At 44.9% G+C, this 27,154-nt stretch overlaps 1 protein-coding gene across 1 annotated transcript in view; it reads left to right on the top strand.

The window, feature by feature from the left end:
- Positions 1 to 27,154, top strand: part of tmtc1 (transmembrane O-mannosyltransferase targeting cadherins 1) — a 152,663-nt gene that overhangs the window by 38,643 nt on the left and 86,866 nt on the right. Inside the window, exon 5 of the mRNA XM_067999888.1 lies at positions 24,390 to 24,471. Coding sequence (XP_067855989.1) covers positions 24,390 to 24,471 — 82 coding nt within the window. The remainder of the gene's footprint in view (positions 1 to 24,389; positions 24,472 to 27,154) is intronic.

Raw genomic sequence — 27,154 nt, 5'->3', positions numbered from 1 at the left:
AATTGGGGCTCTCTTGTATCCATATACATGAGAGCTTATCTAGGGTGTGGTGTGTGTAATGTGGAGCTCCATGAATAAAGGCTCGGAAGCAACTGAACTCCGGGCTCTAGTTTTCTATCCTTCACCACCGGGCTATCCAGTTTAGAACAAATGCGGCAAAAAGCCCAGGCCTACTGATTGCAGTCCCTCAGCAATCTGGTGAGAAAGGTCCCAGCAACGACCTCTCTCCTCTGCTGAATGAGTTGGATTCCATTGGATGAGAGGTCGATATTACAGTTGGCCTCCGCGTTTCTATGGAAACCAGTCCAGGTTCCTGTTCCTGATGGCTAGCCCGTGAGGCCTGCTGGAAAGTACATATGTGGGTGTTGACGGAGGACTGGATCGGGTATGTCTATGATGCTGCATGTTCCGATAGCCTGTTTGCTATTGTTCTAAATATTGTAAAATTGGTTTGAGCCACCATCTTGAATTTATTTTTCCAGTCAATATTTAAAACATAAACCCATTAAAAAATTAAATATTTCCTAATAAAATGCTCATGCTATACTTAGTTGCCTGTACGCTGTTATAAACTCCTGAAAAACATTTTATTGGAGAGGCCTATTCCTTTGTTGAGCGCCTGAGAATCAATTTGGAGTTCTTGGCTGGTGCATGAATTATTGGGTTGAGCTCCTTGACTTTTTAATCTGAAAATACCTTGGTTCCTCCCATTTGGTTGTTGGCAATTCAAATCACTTCAAGACCCTCCCTGCATTTTTACTCCAGCATGGCCCAAAAAAGTTATCAGATATTGGAGCAGGGGGTTATATGGCACACGTTTTTTCTGTACCTAGCCATTCACAGAGCATGCCAAGACTTGCTGTTTGTATGCTCTGCCCCCTCCCTCTGCTGCTTAGTGATGGAAATGCCTTGAAGCCTATGAGGTAACAATGTAAACCATAAACCTTTGGACTTTATCTGAGGTAAATGATACAAGAGGTTTGTTTATTTACCATCCCAGAGACAGAATCCTCTGCTCCTGACCATTTCTCAGGAATATTACTCTGGTTTGGTTTTTTACTCTGAATGTGCAAGGCTCAGGGTTTAGGAGAGAGGGAAACAGAAATGGCGGGAGAAAAAGAGAGACTGACTCTTTTTAAAGACTCATCCTTTCTCCTGGCTTCATTCGCTTCCTTGTCTTTCCTTAGTCCCACCCTTTCACAACCACACTGACAGCCATTCCCCATGACCATCCTCCTGTGCACCCTCGCCCTTAGATAAGGAAAGGGGAATAGATATTGGATACATCAGTAAAGCAACATGTGTGAAGGCCACACAGACATTGGAGACATAGAGCGGGGGCAGACAGTTGGAGAAACTTACAGAAAGAGTGAGAGGGGATAAAAGCTGTGAGGTTTGATTTGTGGGTGGCCAAGTTAGAAAAAGGTGAGATGCCACCACAGTGAGAAAACAACTGCCAAACAGAGAGAGAGAGAGAATAGTTTGGAAGACAGACAAAGAAGAAAGCAGAAAAAAAATTGGAGTGGGGGGGGAGAAAGTAGCATAACCTCTGACTCATTGTGAGCAACACCAAAGCAGATCCAGCATTGAATTATTTTGAATCTAAGGGACTGATTTTTGTAGCCTATTAGTCCCTGTGTATAAACCACCGGCCTACAAGGCAGCTACAATCACACTTTGAAGCCAGCTGGAGTTTGGCTTTGGAACTGAAGAATTTAAAAAAAAAAATACTGACCTGAAATTGCGAGTCCAGTACGATTCACAAGGAAAGCTATCTGAATTTCCACGGAGCAATATAAACTTGTCGTGGGAACCCGCTCTGGTTTGACTGCTCAGCTCCTACCGAAACCCAGCGCCTCACTTGTTCAGCTGGTGGAACCACGTCCCGTCTCTGACAGAATCTTACATAAGTTGTGATGATACATCACTACATTGACACTGTCGGTCCTAGTCCAGCCTCCATAGTAGGTGGTCAAGTTAGAATTGTTGTGCGACCTATGGATGCTCTGTGCAGTATCTGTGAGGTTGCTTTGTTCAACCTACCACACTTGGACTGGCCGGCTAAATGTCACAGGGTTAAAAGGGAGAGGCAAGGTGGTGTGCACCGTCACTTAGAGATGCTAACATACATAGCCTGTCTGTCTGAGGTGGAGGGGGAGTTGGCAAATGTTGTCTCATCTTGAGAGGCACAGAGAACACAGGAACATCTCTAAAAACAAAATCTGCAAAAGGAAGAATAAGCATAAGACGGGTTGGTGCAGAGAAGATCTTTTGGCTCATTTAGAAAGAAAGAACTTACATTCACACAGTCAATGAAGTACTTTTTTGAAGTGTAGTCACTGATCTCATTCTTTCAAAGTACCAACCTTCTTTCCATGGCAGCATCTAGCTATTTCTTATCTTCCTGGCAACCATTCATGCCGTTAATCACACTCTATTTGAAAAGGTAATTCTTGGTCTCTGGGCTCAACTTGCCCTTGGCAACTGGAACCTGTGCCCTCTCGTTTTGCTGCCTTGGGTATCTTAAAGTGTTGTTCCAGGTTTACTTTGGATACCCTGTTAAATATCTTGATCCCCTCTAAGGTTCTTTGAGATGCCTCTCTCTTGGAGGCTGCTAGTCCAATTGTTGATTGGCGACTGGAGCTGCACACAGTGGTCCAGGTGCGGCCTGCTCAGAACACTGTGCAGCTTCAGCGTAACTGCTGGGAATTTGAACTCCAATGATTTGGCAGTAGGAACAAGTTGCTTTGTTTATTGGCAGCTCACACTGTTTGGACGTGGATCCTTGGCAAGTTCGAGGCCACCTGTGGAGTCATTTGGATCTGAAATCATCATCTCCATGCTGGACAATGTTAAGTTTTTTTTAAACTAGGTTTTGTAATGTTTTTTGTTTTGTTGTAGAAAATAAAAACCAAGACATTTTCTTGTGGAATTTCTGTTGCCAGTCAAATTTCCATCTGCCTTTTGCTCCCCTGTCAATATTGGTTTTAATTAATTTTAATTAAAGATCTGGATGGTCAGTGAAGGGGAGTATTTTTTTTCCCGCATCCTGCATTAGCAATCCCAGATATCGCAGGGATTGGATGCAGAGCAAGCTACCCTCTAGTCTGCCAAGAGAAGCCTTGAATCTTTCACTCCCCCGCCCCTCCCAAACCAACCAACCAACTAACTAACTAACTAACCGACCAACCAACCATCCTTACACCCTATTTGAGTGTCACTGCCAATTAAATGCCACATTATGAGCAGTTTGGTGATATGCATTAGCAATGTCCTGGCAACTGGATTGAGATCCTTTCAACTAAGGAATCTTCGAGTCCTCAGCTGATACCTTTGTTCAGGTTGATCAACTGGATTTGGACCCAACTCCTGTTGATGAAGAGGCGAGTACGTGGATTGTTGCCTCATTCAGACAAGAAATAAACAGCCAGCTGCCGGGAGGGGCAGGGAACAGCAAATGGAATAATCTAACCAGATGTACAGCCATCCATAAAGAGACTAAACAAAAACTGAAGAGCGGTAGGAAGGCACCCTGTTGCATTTGGAGGCTTCACTGCCTGTTCTGGTGGTTCAGATGGACCTTAAGGATGCCATGGCACCATTTGAAGAGGAGCTGTGGGTTTTCTGGTGCCGTGGCCAACGTTCCGCCCTCAACCTCTACCAACACCGCCAGAACAGCAGATTAACTCATTTGTCCCACTGGTGTTTGTGGGATCTTGCTGTATGGAAAATGGATTGTGCATTAGGCTGCATAACAACGGACACTGCACTTCAAAGTATTTCATAGTAGGTGCAGCTCTTTCAGATCTATCTGAGAGACGTGATATAACTGTAAATCTTTTCTTTTTCTTTTAGTGCTCTTTTTAATTCAGGCTGAGGTGTTTTCGAAGTAAAACGTTTTTATTTGAAGATCAACGTTTAGTGTATAACCAGTAGAATCCAGGAATGGCATTCGATGATGTTCCCAGCATTATGGGTCACAGGAGGACCTAGGGTTGCCAACTCTGGTTGGCCATATTCCTGGTGGTGTCCTCACATGACCTCCTGCCTCCAACCCCCCACCCCCACACTCCTGCCATTGGTCGCCCAACTTGTCCGGGCACCCAGTGCATCACCTTCCCACACCAATTGGAAAGCGAATAGACCCATTACCTGAGTGGATGATTCTTGACTGTTAAGCAACCTTTTTGCCCCCATCTCCAATATTTTTATAATTTTATTAAAAGTGTTCAAAGAAAATTTAAAAAAACAACTTTTTAAATGCCCCTATGATTTTTCTCCAGGGTTGGTTGCCACAGTGTCCTGGAGATTAGTTTGATTCCTGTAGATTCCAGGGCAACCCTGGAGAGTTGGCGACCCTCAGAGGACCCCGGGAAAATTGGCTTCACAAGGCCTTTCTCACAGTTTATAATTAAACTCTGTGTTGGCCGACATTTCTGCTCTGTTCGGTGATTTGTTGCAACAGACTTTCCTCTGAAGTGTGACATCACTGAGATCACCTGAGCATCGCTGTGTCATGTTTACTGTTTGGTCGAACAATTTTCTTTTTTTGGCTTGCAGCCAAGAACTTTCCAATTCCTTCAAAAGACAGTTTATTTTATGACAAAAGAAAGCTTTTCTAGTTCATAATTCTATTTCATTATTTTTGCTACTTTGCGGTTTCTCATATCCAGTGATCTGTACCCCTCAGTTCTCCTCTTATACCACTATCCCCCCACGAGACCCCTCTTCTGCATCTGGAGAAGTGAGTGTTTTTCTAGTGTCGACTGTGACTCACTGGTAGCGGACTCGCCTCTGAGTCAGAAGGTTGTGGGTTCAAGCCCCAATCCAGAGACTTGAGCACAAAATCTCGGCTGACACTCCCAGTGCAGTACTGAGGGAGAGCTGTACTGTTAGAGATGCCGTCTTTCAGATGAGATGTTAAACCAAAACCCCGTCTGCCCTCTTGGGGACATAAAAGATCCCACGGCACTAATGGAAGAAGTTCTCCTCAGTGTCCTGGCCAATATTTATCCCTCAACCAACACCTAAAACACATTGTCTGGTGAATATCATATTGCTGTTTGTGGGACCTTGCTGTGCGCAAATTGGCAGCTGCTTTTCCTACATTACAACGGTGATTGCACTTCAAGAAGGACTTCATTGGTTGTAAAGTGCTTTGGGAGGTCCTGAGGTTGTGGGAGGTGCTATATAAATGCAAGTTATTTCTTTCTTTATATACTGAGACACTCGGTGTCTCCTGCCTCACAAGTTGCGTGGCCTTGCAGGTAAGAAAGTGACTCTCATTGAGTGGAGGGAGGTGTCACTCGATAGCCAGCCATTAGAAATGTTTTGTGACCTACCCTTTGATTTCCCCTCCTTTCTGGGGAAATGCTAAATGTTTTCCCCCAAAGGATTGGCTCAAGGAAGCAACTCACAGTCACTATCTTTCATTTAAAAAGAAACAGAAAGAACTTGCATTTATATAGCGCCTTTCACAACCTCAGGACACTCCAAAGTGCTTTTCAGCCAATGAAGTACTTTTGAAGTGTAGTCATTGTTGTTGAATAGGAAATGCGGCAGCCAATTTGTGCACAATAAGCTCCCACAAACACCAATGAGATAATGACCAAATAATCTGTTTTAGGTGTTGGTTTTGGGATTAAATATTGACCAGGACATTTAATGATGAGTTGATCACTAAGTTCATACTCATCCCCGCTAAGATCAGCAACCACTTTTTTTTTTCCAAAGGCTTCAATACAATTTAATTTAGAACACAAATCGATCAATACAATGTTTTGTGAACAACTTCAGAGCTTCATCTCTGGAGATTCGTCCAGACCTATCCAGTTGAGCTTGACTGCATCGGTAATCCTTGGATGCTGAGCACGTTTTTTATAACAAGTATTCAATATTTCAGTGAGCAAGTAGTCAATCTATAGAACGGACTCCCTAAGGAGATGGTGGAAGCAGTTAGTATCAATTCATTCAAACGCAAATTGGATAGATTTCTTTCAGAAAATAACATTTTGGGATACCTTTGAGACATGACATGTGGTAAGTGTAACATCCTTGAGATGAACAGGTGACTTTGAACCTATGGTTCCCAAAGCTCTCCACTACTGGGGTTTTCCTTGTCTCATGTCTGGGTCTGTTGTAGACTAACTGGTAGAGATTGATTGCTATGATTAGTCAACAAATCCATTATCGTTGTACTATGCGACTACCAGGATGGTAGAAGGCGAACTAGATGGACGATGGTCTTTTTTAGTCTATCAATTCCTAAAATGTTTTCATAATTCAATTTTTAAAAAATTCATGATCATGCTACACCTGCAGTGGATGCACTATAATATGCCTATAATATTACAGAAGTGTATAGATGGCATGCATTTCCTGCCTGTCGCATTTCTCTGACGCGTTTGAAGTGTAGCATGTAAATTTTTGTCATATCAAAATAAAAGTAAGAAAAATAAAAAAACTACTGCAGGAACACAAAATATCAGAGCCAGAATATCTGCAACCTCTTAATAGGTCCCCCCCAGTGCTCACCTAACAGAAAATGGACTTTATAGACTTAAAGTGTTGTCTTGTGTCCCTTTATCAGCAGAAGAATACATTGTCTTTTACAAGATGTAATGTTTCTGTGCTTGTAAAACATCCTGTGACTTATTTGAAGTGGTGCTATGGGAGCTTTGCAAGTAATATATTAAAAATGGCATCATTGTGTGCAAAAAGCACATTCCAGATGTCATTCTTTATTACAGATGCAAAACAATCTTAGGAAAAAGAAAGAAAAGCTCGTTACTTAATATGAGACTATTCCTGACCTGGAGCACAACACGATGAGCATTTTACAAATTGCAAAGTTCCCTGGCTGAGCAACCATTAAACTCTGAGTGACCTGAGCATGTGTTTACTTGATGATAATTGTTGCCTTAATGGGGCACAGATCCACCTTTACAGAACTGTTCACTGAGCCTTATGAAGCAGTATACCCTGGGACTTATCATGAGCAATGCCACGAGAGATCTACTGGCATGTCATGTAAAATAATGAACCATTGTAGATCATGGCATCAATACGAGCACTGTATCCCGAAAAAGATAATTGCTCCATTAGAAACAAATCTGGCACTAATATAGTATTCACTTGTTCCCGATTCGAAATCATAATGGCCCGGATTTTCCCCTGAGCGGCGAACGAATGGCGCCTGCCACGCATTAGACTTCAAGTTACCCATAAACTTTTCTTGGTTTATTTCACGGCAAGTTCCTCTCATGGGGCGCTGAATCCAAAACGGCACCCTCTCCCGGGCATCTGGGAGCTATGTGAACGGGGCAAGCAACTCTCTATCCCCTTAAACAATCAGATTAAAGCCTCTCATGAGCTTTTTTAAAAAAATGTCCAACAATTAAAATCTGAGGGAATGAGACTCCACACTTGTAAAAGCTAATTTTTACTGCCAGAGAGGTTGTCATTAAGACTTACCACGCCGTTAAAAGGTGAAATAGGTGGAAAAGTAAGTTGTGAGGAGGACACAAAGTGTCTGCAAAGGGATATAGATCGGTTAAGCGAGTGGGCAAAAAATTTGGCAGATGGAGTATAATGTGGGAAAATGTGGTAGGAACAATAAAAAAGCAAGATATATAGAATCATAGAAGTTTACAACATGGAAACAGGCCCTTCGGCCCAACATGTCCATGTCGCCCAGTTTATACCACTAAGCTAGTCCCAGTTGCCTGCACTTGGCCCATATCCCTCTATACCCATCTTACCCATGTAACTGTCCAAATGCTTTTTAAAAGACAAAATTGTACCCGCCTCTACTACTGCCTCTGGCAGCTCGTTCCAGACACTCACCACCCTTTGAGTGAAAAAATTGCCCCTCTGGACCCTTTTGTATCTCTCCCCTCTCACCTTAAATCTATGCCCCCTCGTTATAGACTCCCCTACCTTTGGGAAAAGATTTTGACTATCTACCTTATCTATGCCCCTCATTATTTTATAGACTTCTATAAGATCACCCCTTAACCTCCTACTCTCCAGGGAAAAAAGTCCCAGTCAATCCAACCTCTCCCTATAAGTCAAACCATTAAGTCCTGGTAGCATCCTAGTAAATCTTTTCTGCACTCTTTCTAGTTTAATAATATCCTTTCTATAATAGGGTGACCAAAACTGTCCACATTATTCCAAGTGTGGCCTTACTAATGTCTTGTACAACTTCAACAAGACATCCCAACTCCTGTATTCAGTGTTCTGACCAATGAAACCAAGCATGCTGAATGCCTTCTTCACCACCCTATCCACCTGTGACTCCACTTTCAAGGAGCTATGAACCTGTACTCCTAGATTTCTTTGTTCTATAACTCTCCCCAACGCCCTACCATTAACGGAGTAGGTCCTGGCCCGATTCGATCTACCAAAATGCATCACCTCACATTTATCTAAATTAAACTCCATCTGCCATTCATCGGCCCACTTGCCCAATTTATCAAGATCCCGTTGCAATCCTAGATAACCTTCTTCACTGTCCACAATGCCACCAATCTTGGTGTCATCTGCAAACTTACTAACCATGCCTCCTAAATTCTCACCCAAATCATTAATATAAATAACAAATAACAGCGGACCCAGCACCGATCCCTGAGGCACACCGCTGGTCACAGGCCTCTAGTTTGAAAAACAACCCTGTACAACCACCCTCTGTCTTCTGCCGTCAATCCAATTTTGTATCCAATTGGCTACCTCACCTTGGATCCTGTGAGATCTAACCTTATGTAACAACCTACCATGCGGTACCTTGTCAAAGGCTTTGCTAAAGTCCATGTAGACCACGTCTACTGCACAGCCCTCATCTATCTTCTTGGTTACCCCTTCAAAAAACTCAATCAAATTTGTGAGACATGATTTTCCTCTCACAAAACCATGCTGACTTCCTAATCAGTCCCTGCCTCTCCAAATGCCCGTAGATCCTGTCTCTCAGAATACCCTCTAACAACTTACCCACTACAGACGTCAGGCTCACCGGTCTGTAGTTCCCAGGCTTTTCCCTGCCACCCTTCTTAAACAAAGGCACAACATTTGCTACTCTCCAATCTTCAGGCACCTCACCTGTAGCTGTCGATGATTCAAATATCTCTGCTAGGGGACCCGCAATTTCCTCCCTAACCTCCCATAACGTCCTGGGATACATTTCATCAGGTCCCGGAGATTTATCTACCTTGATGCGCGTTAAGACTTCCAGCACCTCCCTCTCTGTAATATATACACTCCTCAAGACATCACTATTTATTTCCCCAAGTTCTCTAACATCCATGCCTTTCTCAACCGTAAATACCGATGTGAAATATTTAGGATCTCACCCATCTCTTGTGGTTTCGCACATAGATGACCTTGTTGATCCTTAAGAGGCCCTTTATGTATTTGCCTTATCTGCCAAAGAGCTTCTACAAAGATGAATCCAAAGCAATCTCATGTCCCCTTTTGCCCTCCTGATTTCTCTCTTAACTCTACTCCAGCAATCACTATACTCTTCAAGGGATCCACTTGATCCCAGCTGCCTATGCATGTCATATGCCTCCTTCTTCTTTCTGACTAGGGCCTCAATCTCCCGAGTCATCCAAGGTTCCCTACTTCTACCAGCCTTGCCCTTCACTTTATAAGGAATGTGCTTACCCTGAACCCTGGTTAACACACTTTTGAAAGCCTCCCACTTACCAGACATCCCTTTGCCTGCCAACAGACTCTCCCAATCAACTTCTGAAAGTTCCTGTCTAATACCATCAAAATTGGCCTTTTCCCCAATTTAGAATTTTAACTTTTGGGCCAGACCTATCATTCTCCATAGCTATCTTAAAACTAATGGAATTATGATCACTGGTCCCAAAGTGATCACTCACTAACACTTCTGTCACCTGCCCTTCCTTATTTCCCAAGAGGAGGTCAAGTTTTGCCCCCTCTCTAGTCGGGCCCTCTACATATTGAATGAGAAATTCCTCCTGAATACACTCAACAAATTTCTCTCCATCCAAGCCCCTAATGCTATGGCTGTCCCAGTCAATGTTGGGAAAGTTAAAGTCCCCTACTATTACCACCCTATTTTTCTTGCAGCTGTCTGTAATCTCCTTACATATTTGCTCCTCAATTTCCCGTTGACTATTTGGAGGTCTGTAGTACAATCCTATCAAAGTGATCTCTCCCTTCTTATTTTTCAGTTCCACCCATATAGACTCCGTAGGCGAACCCTCGGATATATCCCCTCTCACTACTGCCGTGATGTTCTCCCTAATCAAGAACGCAACTCCCCCTCCTCTCTTACCTCCTGCTCTATCTTTCCTATAGCTTCTGTACCCTGGAACATTGAGCTGCCAGTCCTGCCCCTCCCTTAGCCATGTTTCAGTAATAGCTATAACATCCCAGTCCCATGTACCCATCCATGCCCTGAGTTCATCTACCTTGCCCATCAGACTTCTTGCATTGAAATAAATGCAGTTTAATCTAGACTTCCCTTGGTCTTTGCCCTGCTTTCTCAGACCATCTGTCCGGTCATGTTTTGTACACTCTCCCTTACTGCCTTTTGTTTCTGTCACCACTTTACTTCCCACTGACTTCCTGCATCGGTTCCCATCCCCCTGCCACTTTAGTTTAAACCCTCCCCAACAGCACTAGCAAACACTCCCCCTAGGACATTGGTTCCAGTCCTGCCCAGATGCAGACCGTCCAATTTGTACTGGTCCCACCTCCCCCAGAATCGGTTCCAATGTCCCAGGAATTTGCATCCCTCCCTCTTGCACCATCTCTCAAGCCACATATTCATCCTAGCTATCCTGTCATTCCTACTCTGACTAGCCCGTGGCACTGGTAGCAATCCTGAGATTACTACCTTTGAGGTCCTACTTTTTAGTTTAACTCCTAACTCCCTAAATTCAGCTTATAGGACCTCATCCCGTTTTTTTACCTATATCGTTGGTACCTATATGCACCACGACAACTGGCTGTTCACCCTCCCCCTCCAGAATGTCCTGCAGAAAGACTACAGAATGCTGCGGTATAGAGGGATTTGGGTGTCCTCATACATGAAACACAAAAAGTTAGCATAAAGGTGCAGAAGGTAATTGGGAAGGCAAATGGAATATTGGCCTTTATTTTAAGGGGGATGGAGTATAAAAGCAGGGAAGTCTTGCTACAACTGTATGGTGTGCTGGTGAGACCACAGCTAGAGTACTGTGTACAGTTTTGGTCCCCTTATTTAAGGAAGGACATACTTGCAATGGAGGCGGTTCAGAGGAAATTCACTAGATTGATTCCGGGTATGGAAGGGTTTTCTTATGAGGAAAGATTGAGCAGGTTGGGCCTATACTCACTGGAGTTTAGAAAAATGAGAGGAGGTCTTATTGAAACATACAAGATTCTGAGGGGACTCGATAGGGTAAATGCTGAGAGGATGTTACCCCTCATAGGAACCTAGAACTAGGGGGCATCAGTATACTTTCAATCAGCAAAGTGATGGATGGTATCGTTGACCGTGCTATCAAGCGGCACTTAACCCGCTCACCGATGCTCAGTTTAGGTTCCGTCAGGACCACTCGGCTCCAGACCTCATTACAGCCTTGGTCCAAACATGGACAAAAGAGCTGAATTCCAGAGGTGAGGTGAGAGTGACTGCCCTTGATATCAAGGCAGTATTTGACTGAGTGTGGCACCAAGGAGCCCTAGTGAAATTGAAGTCAATGAGAATCAGGGGGAAAACTCTCCAGTGGCTGGAGTCATACCTAGCACAAAGGAAGATGGTAGCGGTTGTTGGAGGCCAATCATCTCAGCCCCAGGACATTGCTGCAGTTGTTCCTCAGAGCAGTGTCCTAGGCCCAACCATCTTCAGCTGCTTCATCAATGATCTTCCCTCCATCATAAGGTCAGAAATGGGGATGTTCACTGATGATTGCACAGTGTTCAGTTCCACTTGCAACCCCTCAGATAATGAAGCAGTCTGTGCCCGCATGCAGCAAGACCTGGACAACATCCAGGCTTGGGCTGATAAGTGGCAAGTAACATTCGTGCCAGGCAATAGCCATCTCCAACAAGAGAGAATCTAACCACCTCCCCATGACATTCAATGGCATTACCATTGCCGAATTCCCCACCATTAAGATCCTGGGGGTCGCCATTGACCAGAAACTTAACTGGACCAGCCACATAAATAATGTGACTACGAGAGCAGGTCAGAGGCTGGGTGTTCTGCGGCGAGTGACTCACCTCCTGACTCCCCAAAGCCTTTCCACCATCTACAAGGCACAAGTCAGGAGAGTGATAGAAAACTCTCCACTTGCCTGGATGAGTGCAGCTCCAACAACACTCAAGAAGCTCGACACCATCCAGGACAAAGCAGCCCGCTTGTTTGGCACCCCATCCACCACCATAAACATTCACTCCCTTTATCACTGGCGCACCGTGGCTGCAGTGAGTACCATCCACAGGATGCACTGCAGCAACTCACCAAGGCTTCTTCAACAGCACCTCCCAAACCCGCGACCTCTACCACCTAGAAGGACAAAGGCAGCAGGCACATGCGAACAACACCACCTGCACGTTCCCCCTCCAAGTCCACACCATCCCGACTTGGAAATATATCGCCGAACCTTCATCATACGGACTGCAGCGGCTCAAGAAGGCGGCTCACCACCACCTTCTCAAGGGCAATTGGGGATGGGCAATAAATACTGGCCTTGCTGGCAACGCCCACATCCCATGAATGAATAAAAAAAAAGTCTCAGAATAAGGGGTCGACCATTCAAGATGGAGATTAGGAGAAATTTCTTCTTTGAGGGTTGTGAACCTTTGGAATTCTTTGCCCCAAAGAGCGGTGGAGGCTGAGTCATTGAATATATTCAAGGCTGAGTTCGACAAATTTTTTGATCAGCAAGGGCGTCAAAGGATATGGGGAACAGGCGGGAAAGTGGAGTTGAGGCCAGAATCAGATTAGCCATGATCTCATTGAATGGCGGAGCAGGCTCGAAGGGCCAAATGGCCTACTCCTGCTCCTATCTCTTATGTTCTTATGACTTGACGTCCCTTTTTTTTGGCAAGATTAGTTCATATCCATCAGGTCAGTGCACCGTTCCATTCATTTGAGCGAGGAGTCAGCCGGCGAGACGCCGTTCTCGCGGAGTTTACGGAGGAGCCCGGCATCTGTTCGCCAGAAGTTGCTCTATCATTTGCGCTGAAATAACAGTGAGCCTGGTTAGCCTCGCCATTATTTTCACAGGAAAATCTGGCCCATTATCATCAGTCTTAAAATCAAGTCCCAGTGTTCAGCGTGTAATTCTGATGGAACCAGCCCTTAAAATCACGCAGCAGGATATTAGTAGGTTGTCGTGGCAGATGATTGAAAATGAACGGAGTTTCAGGAACAGTGGTGAAACGTGCAAGTAAAACAGAATCGATGAGGATGTTAATCACTCGAAGGGTGTTCAGTACTTGCTGAAAAGGAGCCAAGACTCCGGTTTCCAAAGTGTTTCAGCGGGTTGCTATATTACTTGGTTCATTAGCTTCCAAAAGTGCTGCAGGGGGTTTGACTGTTAAACATAAACAAATGGGGATCAGATGGCAATTTTAAATAGAACATACATCTCACATCCTCCACACACTGAGGAGAGGAGACCACGCACTGCTCTACTCATCTACAGTGTTACGACATTTTGATGAGTGTACTCACCATGAGACTTTCTCAGAATCTATTGAACTGGGCTATAATTAGAGCTCATATTTCTAAGTTACATAAATGAACTGGATGCTGATACCAATTGTTCGTTTGTTAAGAAATTTACATGAAACATAAGATAAATCTGTGGAGATGGATGATGAAAGGGACAGGTATGCATTGGAGAAGGTGTAGAGAAAAGCAAGAAGAATTATCTGAAGTTTAAAGGAAAGATTAGAGAAGCTGTTTCCTTGACCTTGACTGTTAGGTTCTTAAGTGGTCTCTCTCTGGCTAAGTTCCTATCCTGGGACTGGCCAGGAACTTTGTCATTGATGTTGTGTGCCAGTTACTTGTGCCAAAAAAAAGTCCTTAAAGGGGAGTGGGGAGGAAAAATGCACAATTAGCAGATTTGGCAAGTGCTTGGGTTGGCAGAGTAGTCTCACTGTTGCCTTTAATACAGCTCAAGAGACGCTGCCACGGTCCCTGCAGTTAGAATGAATGGACGTGCAAGTCGTGTTAGTTCTCCTCAACTTCAACATTCGAGGCTCTGTGCCAGTGGTATTGCTGGAACAAATGGGCCGTCTTTACGTCCCTGGGGCGAAACTCCAGTAAAGTTGGAGTATTACCATCAGATGGAGTTGACATCTCCAATCATTGCTATTGCAACATCAGGATCCGGGGGGTAGGGGTGGGGGTGGGAGGTGGGGGTAGTCTGCTTCTAAAAAATTTCCATTTAGTTTCCTGCCAAGCACATTGTCAGAATTCTGGAGTAGCCCTTGCAACAGAATGCCACAATACCCCTCTATCTAGCCGTAGCTCAGTGGTAGCACTCTCTCCTCTGAGTCAGAATGTCGTGAGTCCAAGTCCCACTCCAGAAATTTGAGCATAAAATCCAGGCTGACACTCCAGTGCAGTACTGAGGGAGTGCTGCACTGTCGGAGGTGCTGTCTTTCGGATGAGACGTTAAATTGAGACCCTGTCTGCCCTCTCGGATGGATGTAAAAGATCCCATTTTGAAGAAAAGCAGGGGAGTTCTCCCCGTTGTCCTGACCAATATTTATCCTTCAACCAACATCCCTAAAACAGATTATCTGGTCATTATCGTTTGTGGGAGTTTGCTGTGTGCAAATTGGCTGCCATGTTTGCCTACATTACAACAGTGACTGCACTTCAAAAGTACTTCATTGGCTGTAAAGCGCTGTGGGACATCCTGAGATCATGAAAGGCACTATAGAAATGCAAATCTTTCTTTATCTGGCATTAAAGCAACAGTTTATTGTGGGAAAGGACAGCGTTATGTAGGTTTCCAGAATGACTCAGCGTGTTTACCCAGTGAGCAGTCAGAGGCCGGGAAGGTCACGAGTTCAATTCCCAGTCTAGGCTCAGTTATGCTGATCTCGGCAAAGGCAGGGCTCGGGCCCTACATTTGGCCGCAGCACTGCTGGGTGAGGGAGGGAGAAACTGGTCACAGTTCCCATCATTAATCACTATCCACCGTCCGCTGCTGGAGGGAAGCACTGATGGGAATGGGTTCAGGCATGGTGTGATGCCCCCTCAGTAGTTGATCAGCCTCCCGACGCTCACTGACGGAGCTTGCCTGGGTAAGGTTTCCATGGTGACAACTAGGGCCCATGGAGCTCAGTCCAATTGAGGGACTTTTTGGAGGGAAGAAATTGGTGAGAGAAGGGACAAAGAAAAGTAAGAGTCCAGCGAACAGAATGCACAGAAACTCTTCATGATGTGTCGACACAGCAGCAATACAGTACAGTATAAGTGGTACAACAATATAATTATAAATAGTTTAATTTTTCCATCACAAAACCTCCATTAATTTTTGGCTCAATTGCATTCTATTACCTGACTGCATTTAGATTCCGTGCAATGTTATGTGTAATCTTCCAGTGCAAATAAACTGAGTGAGTTGCCACAGGCAAAAACATTTAGGAGCTAATGACTAAATCTTCAGGATAAGAAGTTTTAAACAGCGTTAATTAATTAAGCAGTCTGCCCCTGGGTGCACTGATGAACAGGTGGATGCGTTCACCTAACGCTGCTGGAATTTCAATCTCGAGATCGGTTGAGGATCTCCTGAAGGTACGGGCTCTTTGTTTGGGCGTATGGTCATACAGGTAGGTGGCAGATGCCCTTCAGTGTCTTGCCCAAGCGGCTATGCATCATGCTTGAGTTTTGACTGCGCGTGTCGGCGAGCTGTTCAACCACAGGGGGTATCGCAGTCCAGCCTGATCCTGACCTGACCCAGAATCCACACGGCAGCAGGGGCCACTGGATAGTGTTCAGGAATACCAGCTGGTTTTTAACGCCCTCCCTAACCCTGACGTCAATTGTAGCACTCCTACAAAGAAAGAGTTGTATTTGTGTAACGCCTTTCGTGTCCTCAGCACGTCCCAAAGCACTTCACAGTCACTGCTGTTATAGAGGCAAACTCGGCAGCCAATTTGCGCACGGTCCCACAAACAGCAAATGAAATAAATAACCACTTAATTGGTTTTGAGGGTGTTGGGTGAGGGAGGAATGTTGGCCAGGACACGGGAGAATTTTCTGCTGTTTGTAGGGTGCCTGGGAATCCATCGGAACCACTGGCACAGGTTCAGAGGAGCTGGTCACCCAGACATTTCCCCCCTTCATTTGCCCATTCTCTTGCGTTGTTTTATTATGCACTGTATGTGTGTGAAAATAATCATCCCTTCAACTTACTGCTGTTAGTCCTAGGTATAAATACCATGGTAAAGTTTGCTAAACAATTGATGGCTATTTGTGTCCTTCCCTGGTTCTGTTTTCTGATGCATCAAAGCTCAGGACTCCACTGCTCTGGAGACTACAGCTGCCCACGTCCCTTCACAATGTCCCAGACGCTATTTACCTTCTCCCGATTACCCTCTCCAGATGGCATTGCCTACTGTCATACAATTGGGTGCACTCACCCTGTTTCTCTACCTGATTCGGCTGCCGTTGATACTTGGGCAACTTGCAGTTATGGGTGAGACAGTGTTGCCCATTCCTTTTGTCAGTGCCTAGTCAAGTATCATATAAAGAAGATACAGTTACGCTATATAACTTGCATTTATATAGCGTGTTCACGACCTCAGGATGTCCCACAGTGCTTCACAGCCAATTAAGTACTTTTGAAGTGTAGTCACTGTTGTCATGTAGGGAAATTGCACACAGCAAGGTCCCACAAACAGCAATGAAACAAATGACCAAATCATCTGTTTTTTACTGATGTTAATTGAGAGATAAGTGTTGTCCAGGACACACACATTTGAAAAGGAAAGATTTAAAAGGGAAGGGCAATGGGACTAAGTGGATAGTTGTTGCAGAGAGCCAACACAGGCAAGGTGGGTCCAATATCCACTTTGCACAGTCCGTGATTGCAGTCCCAGTTTCTACATATCCATCTATGTGTCCTTGCACTATGCGGCAGATGGACTTGATGTACCTGCATGGCTTCAGCAGGTACCGTGGAAACCGGTTCATGCTACATGTGACAATGATTTAGCGGTGGCACACAGGAGATTTTTGCAGTACAGAACCGTGAGCTTTATACCGAAATATTAATGATAGCAGTGCACTCCATGCTAGACCGTAGATTGGTGCCCTAGGCTATGTTAAAACTGTCTGCTTTACGGGAGTTGATCTGAGATTTAAAAGTTTTTGTGTATAGGTTAAGTAGCGAGTCTGCTGTCACAGTGTTCCAGCAGTGCTTGCAATTTCTTACATTACCAAGTAATTGTGTTGTGCTGGGGAACTGAAAAGCACTTTTCTATAGACTAGCTACTCTATTGTTGCTCGGGGTTTAGACTCTTAATCTGCCCGCATGCTGCTTGTGGCTGAATTTCTTTATGCAATTCCAAAGGTTACTGGCCAGACCATAGTCTCAGAACATCCCATTGCATGCCAACTATGCAAGAAGTCTAATTAAATCATTTGCTTCATCCAGGTGTGAGCTTGGCTTAATTACTGAAATCCTTTGAGGACCGAGAATTGTATCTGGTGGTTTTTAAATTGCAGTGTAAAATGATGACTGTCAGATGGGTCGGACACAACATAAGACTATTGAATGCTTTTCACAAGACTTTGAATATTTCTCTTGCTTTTTGGGGGGAGGGGTGGAGTATGAATTTGTCAAACAGATTTGCCTCGTCTTGTTCGTTTAATGGATTTCTGCCACTCAACTTCAACTGGAAAGGTGGAACGCAAAATATTTCTGTGTTCTCATTGTTCCCAGAATGGCTTCCCACAAGGCTAGACCGGCCTCGCTTCCATTCCTGGACTGGCACCTGGTCCCCAGACTGGCACTGTCCATCCCCAGACTGGCACTGTCCATCCCCAGACTGGCACTGTCCATCCCCAGACTGGCACGCCCGCTGAGATGCCACAATTGCACAGGGTTCTGCAGCAGCAATCGTTGCGCTTGTTAATAATTGTTAATATTGTTATCTTGTAACTTAGTTTACTGTTCGTGGTAAGTCACAGGATTTGCTGTTCTATGAGGTCGAGAACATCGTGCAGTGTAGCTGGGTGTCCTTTTAAGGTTGTAAAGTCTGATTGCCGTTAAGTAAGTGCTGCGTGAGTTCCTTCAGATATCACGTGAGTGACTGCAGACAATCTGGCTCTGGTATTTTGTGTTTCTAGACAGCATCTTTGTTTCTACTTTTCTCTGAAGTGTGTTAGTCAGGAAACGTACGCTAGTTGTACCATTTAATAACATACACAGATATAGATGAATAGTTCTGTCAGTTTTTTGAAAATGTAACATCTCAAGTGCAACAAACTCAAACCCTTCTTTTACATACGAGCAGATCTCTATGGCGTTGCTCACCATGAGACAGTATTTCCGGGCGGGGGTGGAGGTGGGGGGAGGGTGTGGTGGCGGTGGTGGAGATATTGGGCTTTGGCAGCACTGGGGAGGGGGGAGGTCTCAGAGTCGGCAGCAGCGCAGGGGAGGGAGATGTTAGGAATTTGAGTGCTTCGTAGGAGACTACCCTAGGATTTGGCAGCATTGGTGGGAGGGGGGGGAGAGTCACAGGGTTTGGTAGGGCTGAGGAAGGAGCAAATGTTGGGGTTTCCCATGTGACAGGACAGAAAAGAAAAGAAAGACTTGTATTTATGTAGTGCCTTTCACTGGACGTCCAAAAGCGCTTCACGGCCAATGATGTAATTTTGAAGTGTGGTCACTGTTGTAATGTAGGGAAACGCAGCAGCCAATTTGTGCACAGCAAGCTCCCACAAACAGCAATGAAATAAATGACCAGATAGCCTGTTTTTTAGTGATGTTGGTTGAGGGATAAATGTTGGCCAGCAGCAGGGAGAACTCTCCTGTTCTTCTTCGAATGGTGCCGTGGGATCTTTTACGCCCACCTGAGAGCGCAGACGGGGCCTCGGTTTACCGTCTCATCCAAAAGACGGCACCTCCAACAGTGCTGCACTCCCTCAGTACCGCACTAAAGTGTCAGCCTAGATTATGTGCTCACGTCTCTGGACTTGAATCCACAATCTTCTGACTCAGAGGAGAGAGTGCTACCAACTGAGCAAAGTCTGACACGCCTCAGTAAAAGTGGTTTGCAAACTGCGGTGGACTGTCTGCTGTGTGTGGCTTTAGCGCACTGGTGACATCTCGACGTAGTCAACATGGAGCAGGAACCATTCCTGCTATCCTTATTATGTGAGAGAGAGAGAGACACATTCATTTATCGACCATCTATTACCACATCCCTCCAAAAACAGGTTGAGGTGCTTCGTATACATCTGTGGGAAGAGGTGGCACCTATTGTGCACCAGGTTAATCTGTGTTTAATAGTCTTGATTGAGGGAAGAAAGTGGGCCAGAACTTCGGGATAACTTTTGCTCTTGAAGTAGTGCAATGGGATCTTTAATGTCCATGGTAACAACTAGAACAGATAGATGGGGCCTCAATCTAACATCCCATCTGACAAGCCAGCGCTCCCTCAGTACCACACAATTAATTGGTAATGTAAGAGTGCAGGCAGGTTTATACAGTGCAAATGGAATGAAATTACTGATGGAATGCTCTGCGACGATAATTCAGATAAGAGCACCGTATTTCCGACTGGAGTGAGTGGAAGGCAGAGCATCAGTATCAGATTCCCAGAGGTATTCCAGGCAGTGGGAGTTACTTCCTCAATTACCAGAGCGTGCTTCTCTTTAATAGTGTTGGTGGCACGTTCTGCTAAGAATAGCTTTGATGGTCCACACCTTGTTCCTGTCTACCAGAGTTTAATGATCGGAAAGCAGTCTCGCAGCTTTTGTCGCTCTATGTCTTTTAAAGGAGGGCGACTGTTAATGGCAGATGCTTTTGGTAAGCTGGTATTCATTAGTTGTAATGAATGGCAGTAGCACAGTCACGATCGTCTCTCAAATTTTCTTGAATTTTGACCTGTAGAGCCTTTCCCAGTTGCCCCAATAGCCCAGTTGGTACGTTTGCCGATACATACCGGAGGGTCCCAGTTTCTAAGGTCCCAAGTGTACCTTAATGATTGTTGCTATGTTACTCCCTGTTGCTTCTGCTTTTGGGTCACTCTTCTCCCTTCCTGACATATTGGCATCTATGTTTTAGAACATAAGAACATAAGAACATAAGAAATAGGAGCAGGAGTAGGCCAATCGGCCCCTCGAGCCTGCTCCGCCATTCAATAAGATCATGGCTGATCTGATCCCAACCACAAATCTAAAGAAGCTGGAGGAGTCGGATATGCTGAATCCCCATTTCTCTTTCTATATTTTTTGTTCACAATGTCAGGGGAAGGTTTGTAGAAGGCAGCAGTGGCCAAAGCATATTGCCAGTTTGTACAGATAAGTAAGTCAGCCCACTGCACCCTGATTGGAGTTGGCGTTCTTGATAACGTCACCAATGGGAGCCATTTAACACCAATGTCACTTTCTATTGGCCATTTAGCTTTCGTGCCACTTTCTATTGGTTATTTAACACTGCTATCACTTACTATTGGTCATTTAACTCTGCTGCCACTTTCTATTGGTCATTTAACACTGCTATCACTTACTATTGGTCATTTAACTCTGCTGTCATTTTCTATTGGTCATTTAACACTGCTATCACTTACTATTGGTCATTTAACACTATCACTTACTATTGGTCATTTAACTCTGCTGCCACTTTCTATTGGTTATTTAACACTGCTATCACTTACTATTGGTCATTTAACTCTGCTGTCATTTTCTATTGGTCATTTAACACTGCTATCACTTTCTATTGGTCATTTAACACTATCACTTAATATTGGTCATTTAACTCTGCTGTCACTTTCTATCGGTCATTTCACTCTGCTGTTATTTTCTATTGGCTATTTAACTCTGCTGTCACTTACTATTGGTCATTTAACTCTGCTGTCATTTTCTATTGGCCATTTAACTCTCATGTCACTTTCTATTTGTCATTTAACTCAGTTGTCACTTTCTATTGGTTGTTTAGCTTTCGTCTCACTTTCTATTAGCCATTTAGCTCTGGTGTCCCTCTATTAGAGGCACCCAATGAATCTCTTCCTTGTGGGGGCTTCTAGTGTCTTTGGTGCTGATGACACTGGAGCAGGATTGTCACTGGTAATGTCCTTGCCTTTGGAGGCAGCCCTGTAGTATAAAAAGGACATGATTATAATTCAGTCAGAAAGGTTTGTTTATATTGTTTGGTTCTGACACTGAAACTCAGGCAATATGTGAATGCTGGCAGCGTCTTGAGATCGAATCGGAGCCTTAAACTCATTGGTACCTGTAGTGCATAATGAGCTTTTCCTGTGCCACTGAAGTCTGGGTGAACCCCAATTCCCATGGCATCAGTCTGATTCCCTAGCAAGGTAGAGAAGGAAACTAAACAGCGGCAAGGAAAAAAAGAACAGAGAACTTCCATTTATATAACACCTTTCACAACCTCAGGATGTCCCAAAGTGCTATGCATCCAATTAAGTGCTTTTGCAGTGTAGTCACTGTTGTAATGTAGGAAACATGGTGACCAATTTGTGCACAGCAAGGTCCCTCAAACAGCAATGTGATAATGACCAGATAATCTGTTTTTTAGTGATGTTGGCTAAGGGATAAATGTTGCCAGGACACAGTAGAACTCCCCTGCTCTTCATCGAAATAGTACCTTGGGATCTTTTACGTCCACCTGAGAGGGCAGACGGGGCCTCGGTTTAACATCTCATCCGAAAGATGGCACCTCGAATGGTGCAGCACTGAGGGAGGGTCAGCCTAGATTTTGTGCTCAAGTTTCTGGAGGGGAACCACAGCTAACACCGATGAGATAAGGCATGGTGAGGGAATGGGAGAGTACAGTGAAAGACATGGGAGGTCATGTGACTTGGCCATAGATCTGAGACCAAACAAGAGAGCAGAGGTGATGACTGATTCTTGGAATCGGCCTGTGGTCTTTGAAAACAAAAGTAGTCATCCAGACCTGGATCACGACATGTTTAAATAGTGATTGCTGATGATGTCATTGTCATGGCAACGGCTTTGGAGGATGATTGAGCTCGACAAACTGAGGTAGATAAATTAACAAAGAAACAGATGAAATGGTGTAACAGTGGAAGCATTCTAGATAAATAACTGAATTGAGTAGCGTTGATTCAGCCCAGTTACACTGTTTAAACCAAAATTGCCAGAAAAGATTATATATATTTTACCATAAAAATCCGCATGAGGTTAAGCTCCCTAATGGCTATGTTGGTAAAGGCAGTTGAACCAAGTCTGTGTTGAATTAGCTGATTGCCGCTTGGGTTGCAGAAAGAGTGCTACTGTTGACCTCAGAGCTGCTGGGTAAGGGAGGGAAAATGGACTTGCTGCTTTCCACTGAGCCCTGCTGGAGAGTGTGCTCAGGTAGCCGTCGAACAGGATCGGGCTTGACTGTGATTCCTCCTGCAGTTGAGCAGCCTGTTGACACTCCCCGTCTCGGCATCAGCACGACAAATGGACAGTTTGGCAACGTGCCAGAGGGAAACTGGCTGCACGCCAGCAAAAGCCAGCATCTTCAGGAGAGGAGAGGGGAAAACTGACTGAATCCCAATCTGATGCGGTAACTTCGGTGCACGCTATGTTATTATATCTTTTTCAAATTCCAGTTTACATGTTTTGCAACAATATAATCTGATGCTGAAACCCTTTGGTTGAAGGAAATGATTCATTGTGATGGGAACGCTGTCAAGATACCTTTGATGTGGGTTTCCCCAAGGCGCTGTCTATTTTAAAAATTTAACTGAATTCATCTTGCAGAGCTCCAGAAATTGTTTTTCTTGGGAAACTTTTTTCCCATTTCTTTTCTCCCCCCACTCCTCTTCTGAAAACATTTGAGTCTTGCTGGAGTGCAAATCCATCACCATCTAATACTCTCCTGTTAGGTACAGGTCAACCAGCACAGGTTCAGGGGTGCCCATCACTGTCTGATTGTTTAATGCTAGGGTAGTCATGGGGTGCCCATCACTGTCTGATACTCTCCTGCTAGGGTATGGGTCCACAGGGTACAAGTCCATGGAGGCCCATCACTATCCGATACTGTACTGTTAGGGTACAGGTCCATAGAGGCCCATCACTGTCCGATATCTCCTGTTAGGGTACAGGTCCATAGAGGCCCATCACTGTCTGATATCTCCTGTTAGGGTACAGGTCCATAGAGGCCCATCACTGTCCGATATCTCCTGTTAGGGTACAGGTCCATAGAGGCCCATCACTGTCTGATATCTCCTGTTAGGGTACAGGTCCATAGAGGCCCATCACTGTCTGATATCTCCTGTTAGGGTACAGGTCCATAGAGGCCCATCACTGTCTGATATCTCCTGTTAGGGTACAGGTCCATAGAGGCCCATCACTGTCTGATATCTCCTGTTAGGGTACAGGTCCATGGAGATCCATCACTGTCTGATATCTCCTGTTAGGGTACAGGTCCATAGAGGCTTATCACTGTCTGATATCTCCTGTTAGGCTACAGGTCCATGGAGACCCATCACTGGCTGATATCTCCTGTTAGGGTACAGGTCCACAGAGGCCTATCACTGTCTGATATCTTCTGTTAGGGTACAGGTCCATGGAGACCCATCACTGTCTGATATCTCCTGTTAGGGTACAGGTCCATGGAGGCCCATCACTGTCTGATATCTCCTGTTAGGGTACAGGTCCATGGAGGCCCATCACTGTCTGATATCTCCTGTTAGGGTACAGGTCCATAGAGGCCCCTCGCTGTCTAATATCTCCTGTTAGGGTACAGGTCCACGGGATCTCATTGTCCTCCGATACCTCACCCATTTTCCATTTGTAAACCTAGGCAGTGTCAACAGGCTATTCTACATAGAGGGGCATCAAAGCCTGGACTTGTCCTTAGCTGTGGGCAGCAGAGTGGGGCTAGATAGCAATCAGGAACCGGAACCCTGGCTGACTTTCCCCTCCCGAACCCGGGGCCACCCAGCTGAGGCAGGCCTCTGAGTGTGGTCCAGGTTGAAATCAGCTGACTGAGCACCGACCAGGAACCAAACCTGGGGCTGTCTGATCTGTAGCGCTCAGTTACACGCAAATTGGTTTGGAAAGATGCCTCATGCGGAGCCCTGGAATCCAGGTTTAACTCCTGTCAAAAGAGATTCCTGACTTAAGTGACTGAATGTCTCTGTTTTGTCAACCTTTCCCCCTCAGACTGGTTTTTATTAAAAGCTTTCTTGTTTCCCCATTTCAGAAACCTATCTGCTGACAGGATTAAAGGACTCCTAAAAATCGCAGCGCCATACCTGAAGAGGGCTGTTTTTGTAACTGTGTATGTAAGTATTAGAGAAAATACAGCATGGACTAAATACATGACAGCAAATTAAATTAGACAAACCTTTGACCTCTTCACCTCATGAGGATTTTTTTTGCGTGTGTTTATTTAAACTGAAATAATAACAGTTTAAATTTGAAACGGGAAAGGGAAGGAGAATTAATGGGCAAATTTCCCAGGAGAAATTTGGTTTTGGTTATGATTTCTGTGGAATGACAGAAATTTTCTTTTTGAAAGAGGCTAATCAGCTCTTCGCATCTGTACTGGCTCCACACTGGAGCTACCTGCCCTTAACCTGACCTGCTCATATAGTCCTAGTTTTCTAAGTCTCTCTTAACTATGGCCTCTCATCCCTCGTATCATCCTAGTGAATCTGCATTGCATCTTTTACATGACATAAAAATAGGAGTAGGCCATTCAGCCCCTCGAGCCTGTTCCCCCCCCATTCAGTTAGATCACGGCTGATCTGTACCTCAACTCCATTTACCCGCCTTTGCTCCATATCCCTTAATGCCCTTACCCAACAAAAATCTATCCATCTCAGTCTTGAAAATTTCAATTGATCCTAATATCCTTTCTACAATGGGGTGCCCATTGTAGAACTTGTACACTCAAGGTGGCGTATATATGTTCATCTTGCAAATAAAACACTGTTGCCCTCTTGCTCCTCTCTCCAATTTATAATGGCAGGTCATTAAAATCACAAACAATCCCTTCTGATACTTTCGATGTCCATAAAGTCGCAGCACATTTACACTGAACTAAATCTTCCTTCTACTATCAAGAAGTAAATTGCTTGTCAAAGGCATTTTGTAATGCTTGTACCCATTCCATCTACCCAAGGATTTCCCTGTGCCACGTTCTATCAGGCTCCTGTCAGCACCTCTCTATCACAGCACAGATGAAACTTGCTCCCTGCTGAATCATGGACATGGAGCTGTATCCAGTGTGCCGCTGTACCACTATCCACTCCTGGTCGTTCTTGACTCGGGCCTAAATCCACCAAAGCTGGCTCTCTTACTTTTCTAATTTCCCCCCTCATTTTGCCTCGTTTCCCACTTCTGTGCATCAGGAAGGTGGGATGATGTTGGCTGCACCATTCAATTCCTTACCAAGTGGCCACTTCTCATATGTCAGCCCACAGAACGTCTGCAAGCTGTTTCATCTTGGGGGCTTCAGGTCCGGGCCTCATACCCGACCTCTATTTCAAGTTAGGGGTCTTTCAGTAGTGAATGAACATTGGCACCTTGCTGATCTCCCTGTCCCCCTCCCACTTCCATTCCCCATTCAAGGCACCAAGGCCATTTTTAGTGCCTGTAACTCAGCACAGACCATGGATGGAACCTGGTCTATATGGCTGAGCTCCTCACTGCCTTTACCAACTCAGCCATCGGGAGGATTGGAAGCAAGCACACGTCCTATCAGTGATTGTTTTCTGTCTCCTCTTTTCCTCCCTTCCCGAAAAGTGGAATACTCCATCACCATGAAGCACCACATTCCTACTTCCTTACTAGTGCCATGATGGAATCAACGGAAAATGGCACACTGGTAAACCACCGCGTGAAGGCTAAATTACTGTCCGAATTTATTTACAAACAAAATAATATGGAAACAGAGGGACACAGGCAAGATGCTGTGCCACACAAGAATTAAACTTGCTACAGAACAAATTGGAGCAAACTGTTTAAGGAGGCCGCATCCTCGTTCTTACAGCTCCTCACAGCCTAGACAGTGAGCATCATTGGGACACTTAACCACGGGGGTATAAATTCAGGGGGTAATTTCTAATAGAACGAAGATAGGGTGGGTTTTATAAAGGGCGGACATTCCCAGGCATTGAAGTTAATTAACCCCCTCCCCCCCCCGTGGCTTAGACAGCGAGCTACTTTAATCATGGGGGCATAATGGCCAAGCCCACCCAACTCTAACCTCGCCCAATGTCCACCTGTGCAAACCTTCAACAGGCGCGTCACTGTAAAGCGATGAAGATGATTTTCCCCTTCCTAACTCAGGGCACTGAGGCCAATTATCATGCCCCTAACTGCTGCCAGGTGAGACTCACCAGCTCGACATAAGCCCAGGATTGAATCTGTGACCGTCCTTTCTTCTTGATGTAATTAAAGCTTCCAGTGGCACACGAATGATTGAGCAGACAGCAGGTGAATCTGTGAGAGCTCTTCTTCAGCCTGCACGTGGAATTCATCATTTCTGCTCAATGGATTCAGTTTCATCTCAGTCTGCCAGGAATCCATGCAGAAATGTAAACCATGAGCCTTCTTCTGTGTCCTTAGTCAAATGTAATCTTCATCGAAGCACAGCAGATCTTTTGAGAAACGTGGCAGACCAGAATGAAAGAAAGACTTGTATTTATTTAGCAAGTTTCACAATCTCAGAACATCCCAAAGCGCTTTTCAGCCAATTAAGTACAGCCACTGTTGTAATGTAGGAAACGTGGCAGCCAATTTGGGCACAGCAAGGTCCCATAAACAGTAATGAAATAAATGACCAGATCATCTGTTTTAGTGATATTGGTTGAGGATTGAATATTGGCCAGGACACCGGGGAGAACTCCCCTGCTCTTCTTAGAATAGTGCCATGAGATCTTTTACGTCCACTGACGAGGGCAGATGGGACCTCGGTTTAATGTTTCATCCGAAAGACGTCACCTCTGACAATGCAGCACT

Source organism: Heptranchias perlo, chromosome 18 (genome assembly GCF_035084215.1).
Source record: "Heptranchias perlo isolate sHepPer1 chromosome 18, sHepPer1.hap1, whole genome shotgun sequence".
In the NCBI taxonomy this organism is placed as follows: Eukaryota; Metazoa; Chordata; class Chondrichthyes; order Hexanchiformes; family Hexanchidae; genus Heptranchias; species Heptranchias perlo.
Note: the sequence above shows the minus strand (reverse complement) of the source record. Positions and strands in the feature narration are given on the sequence as shown.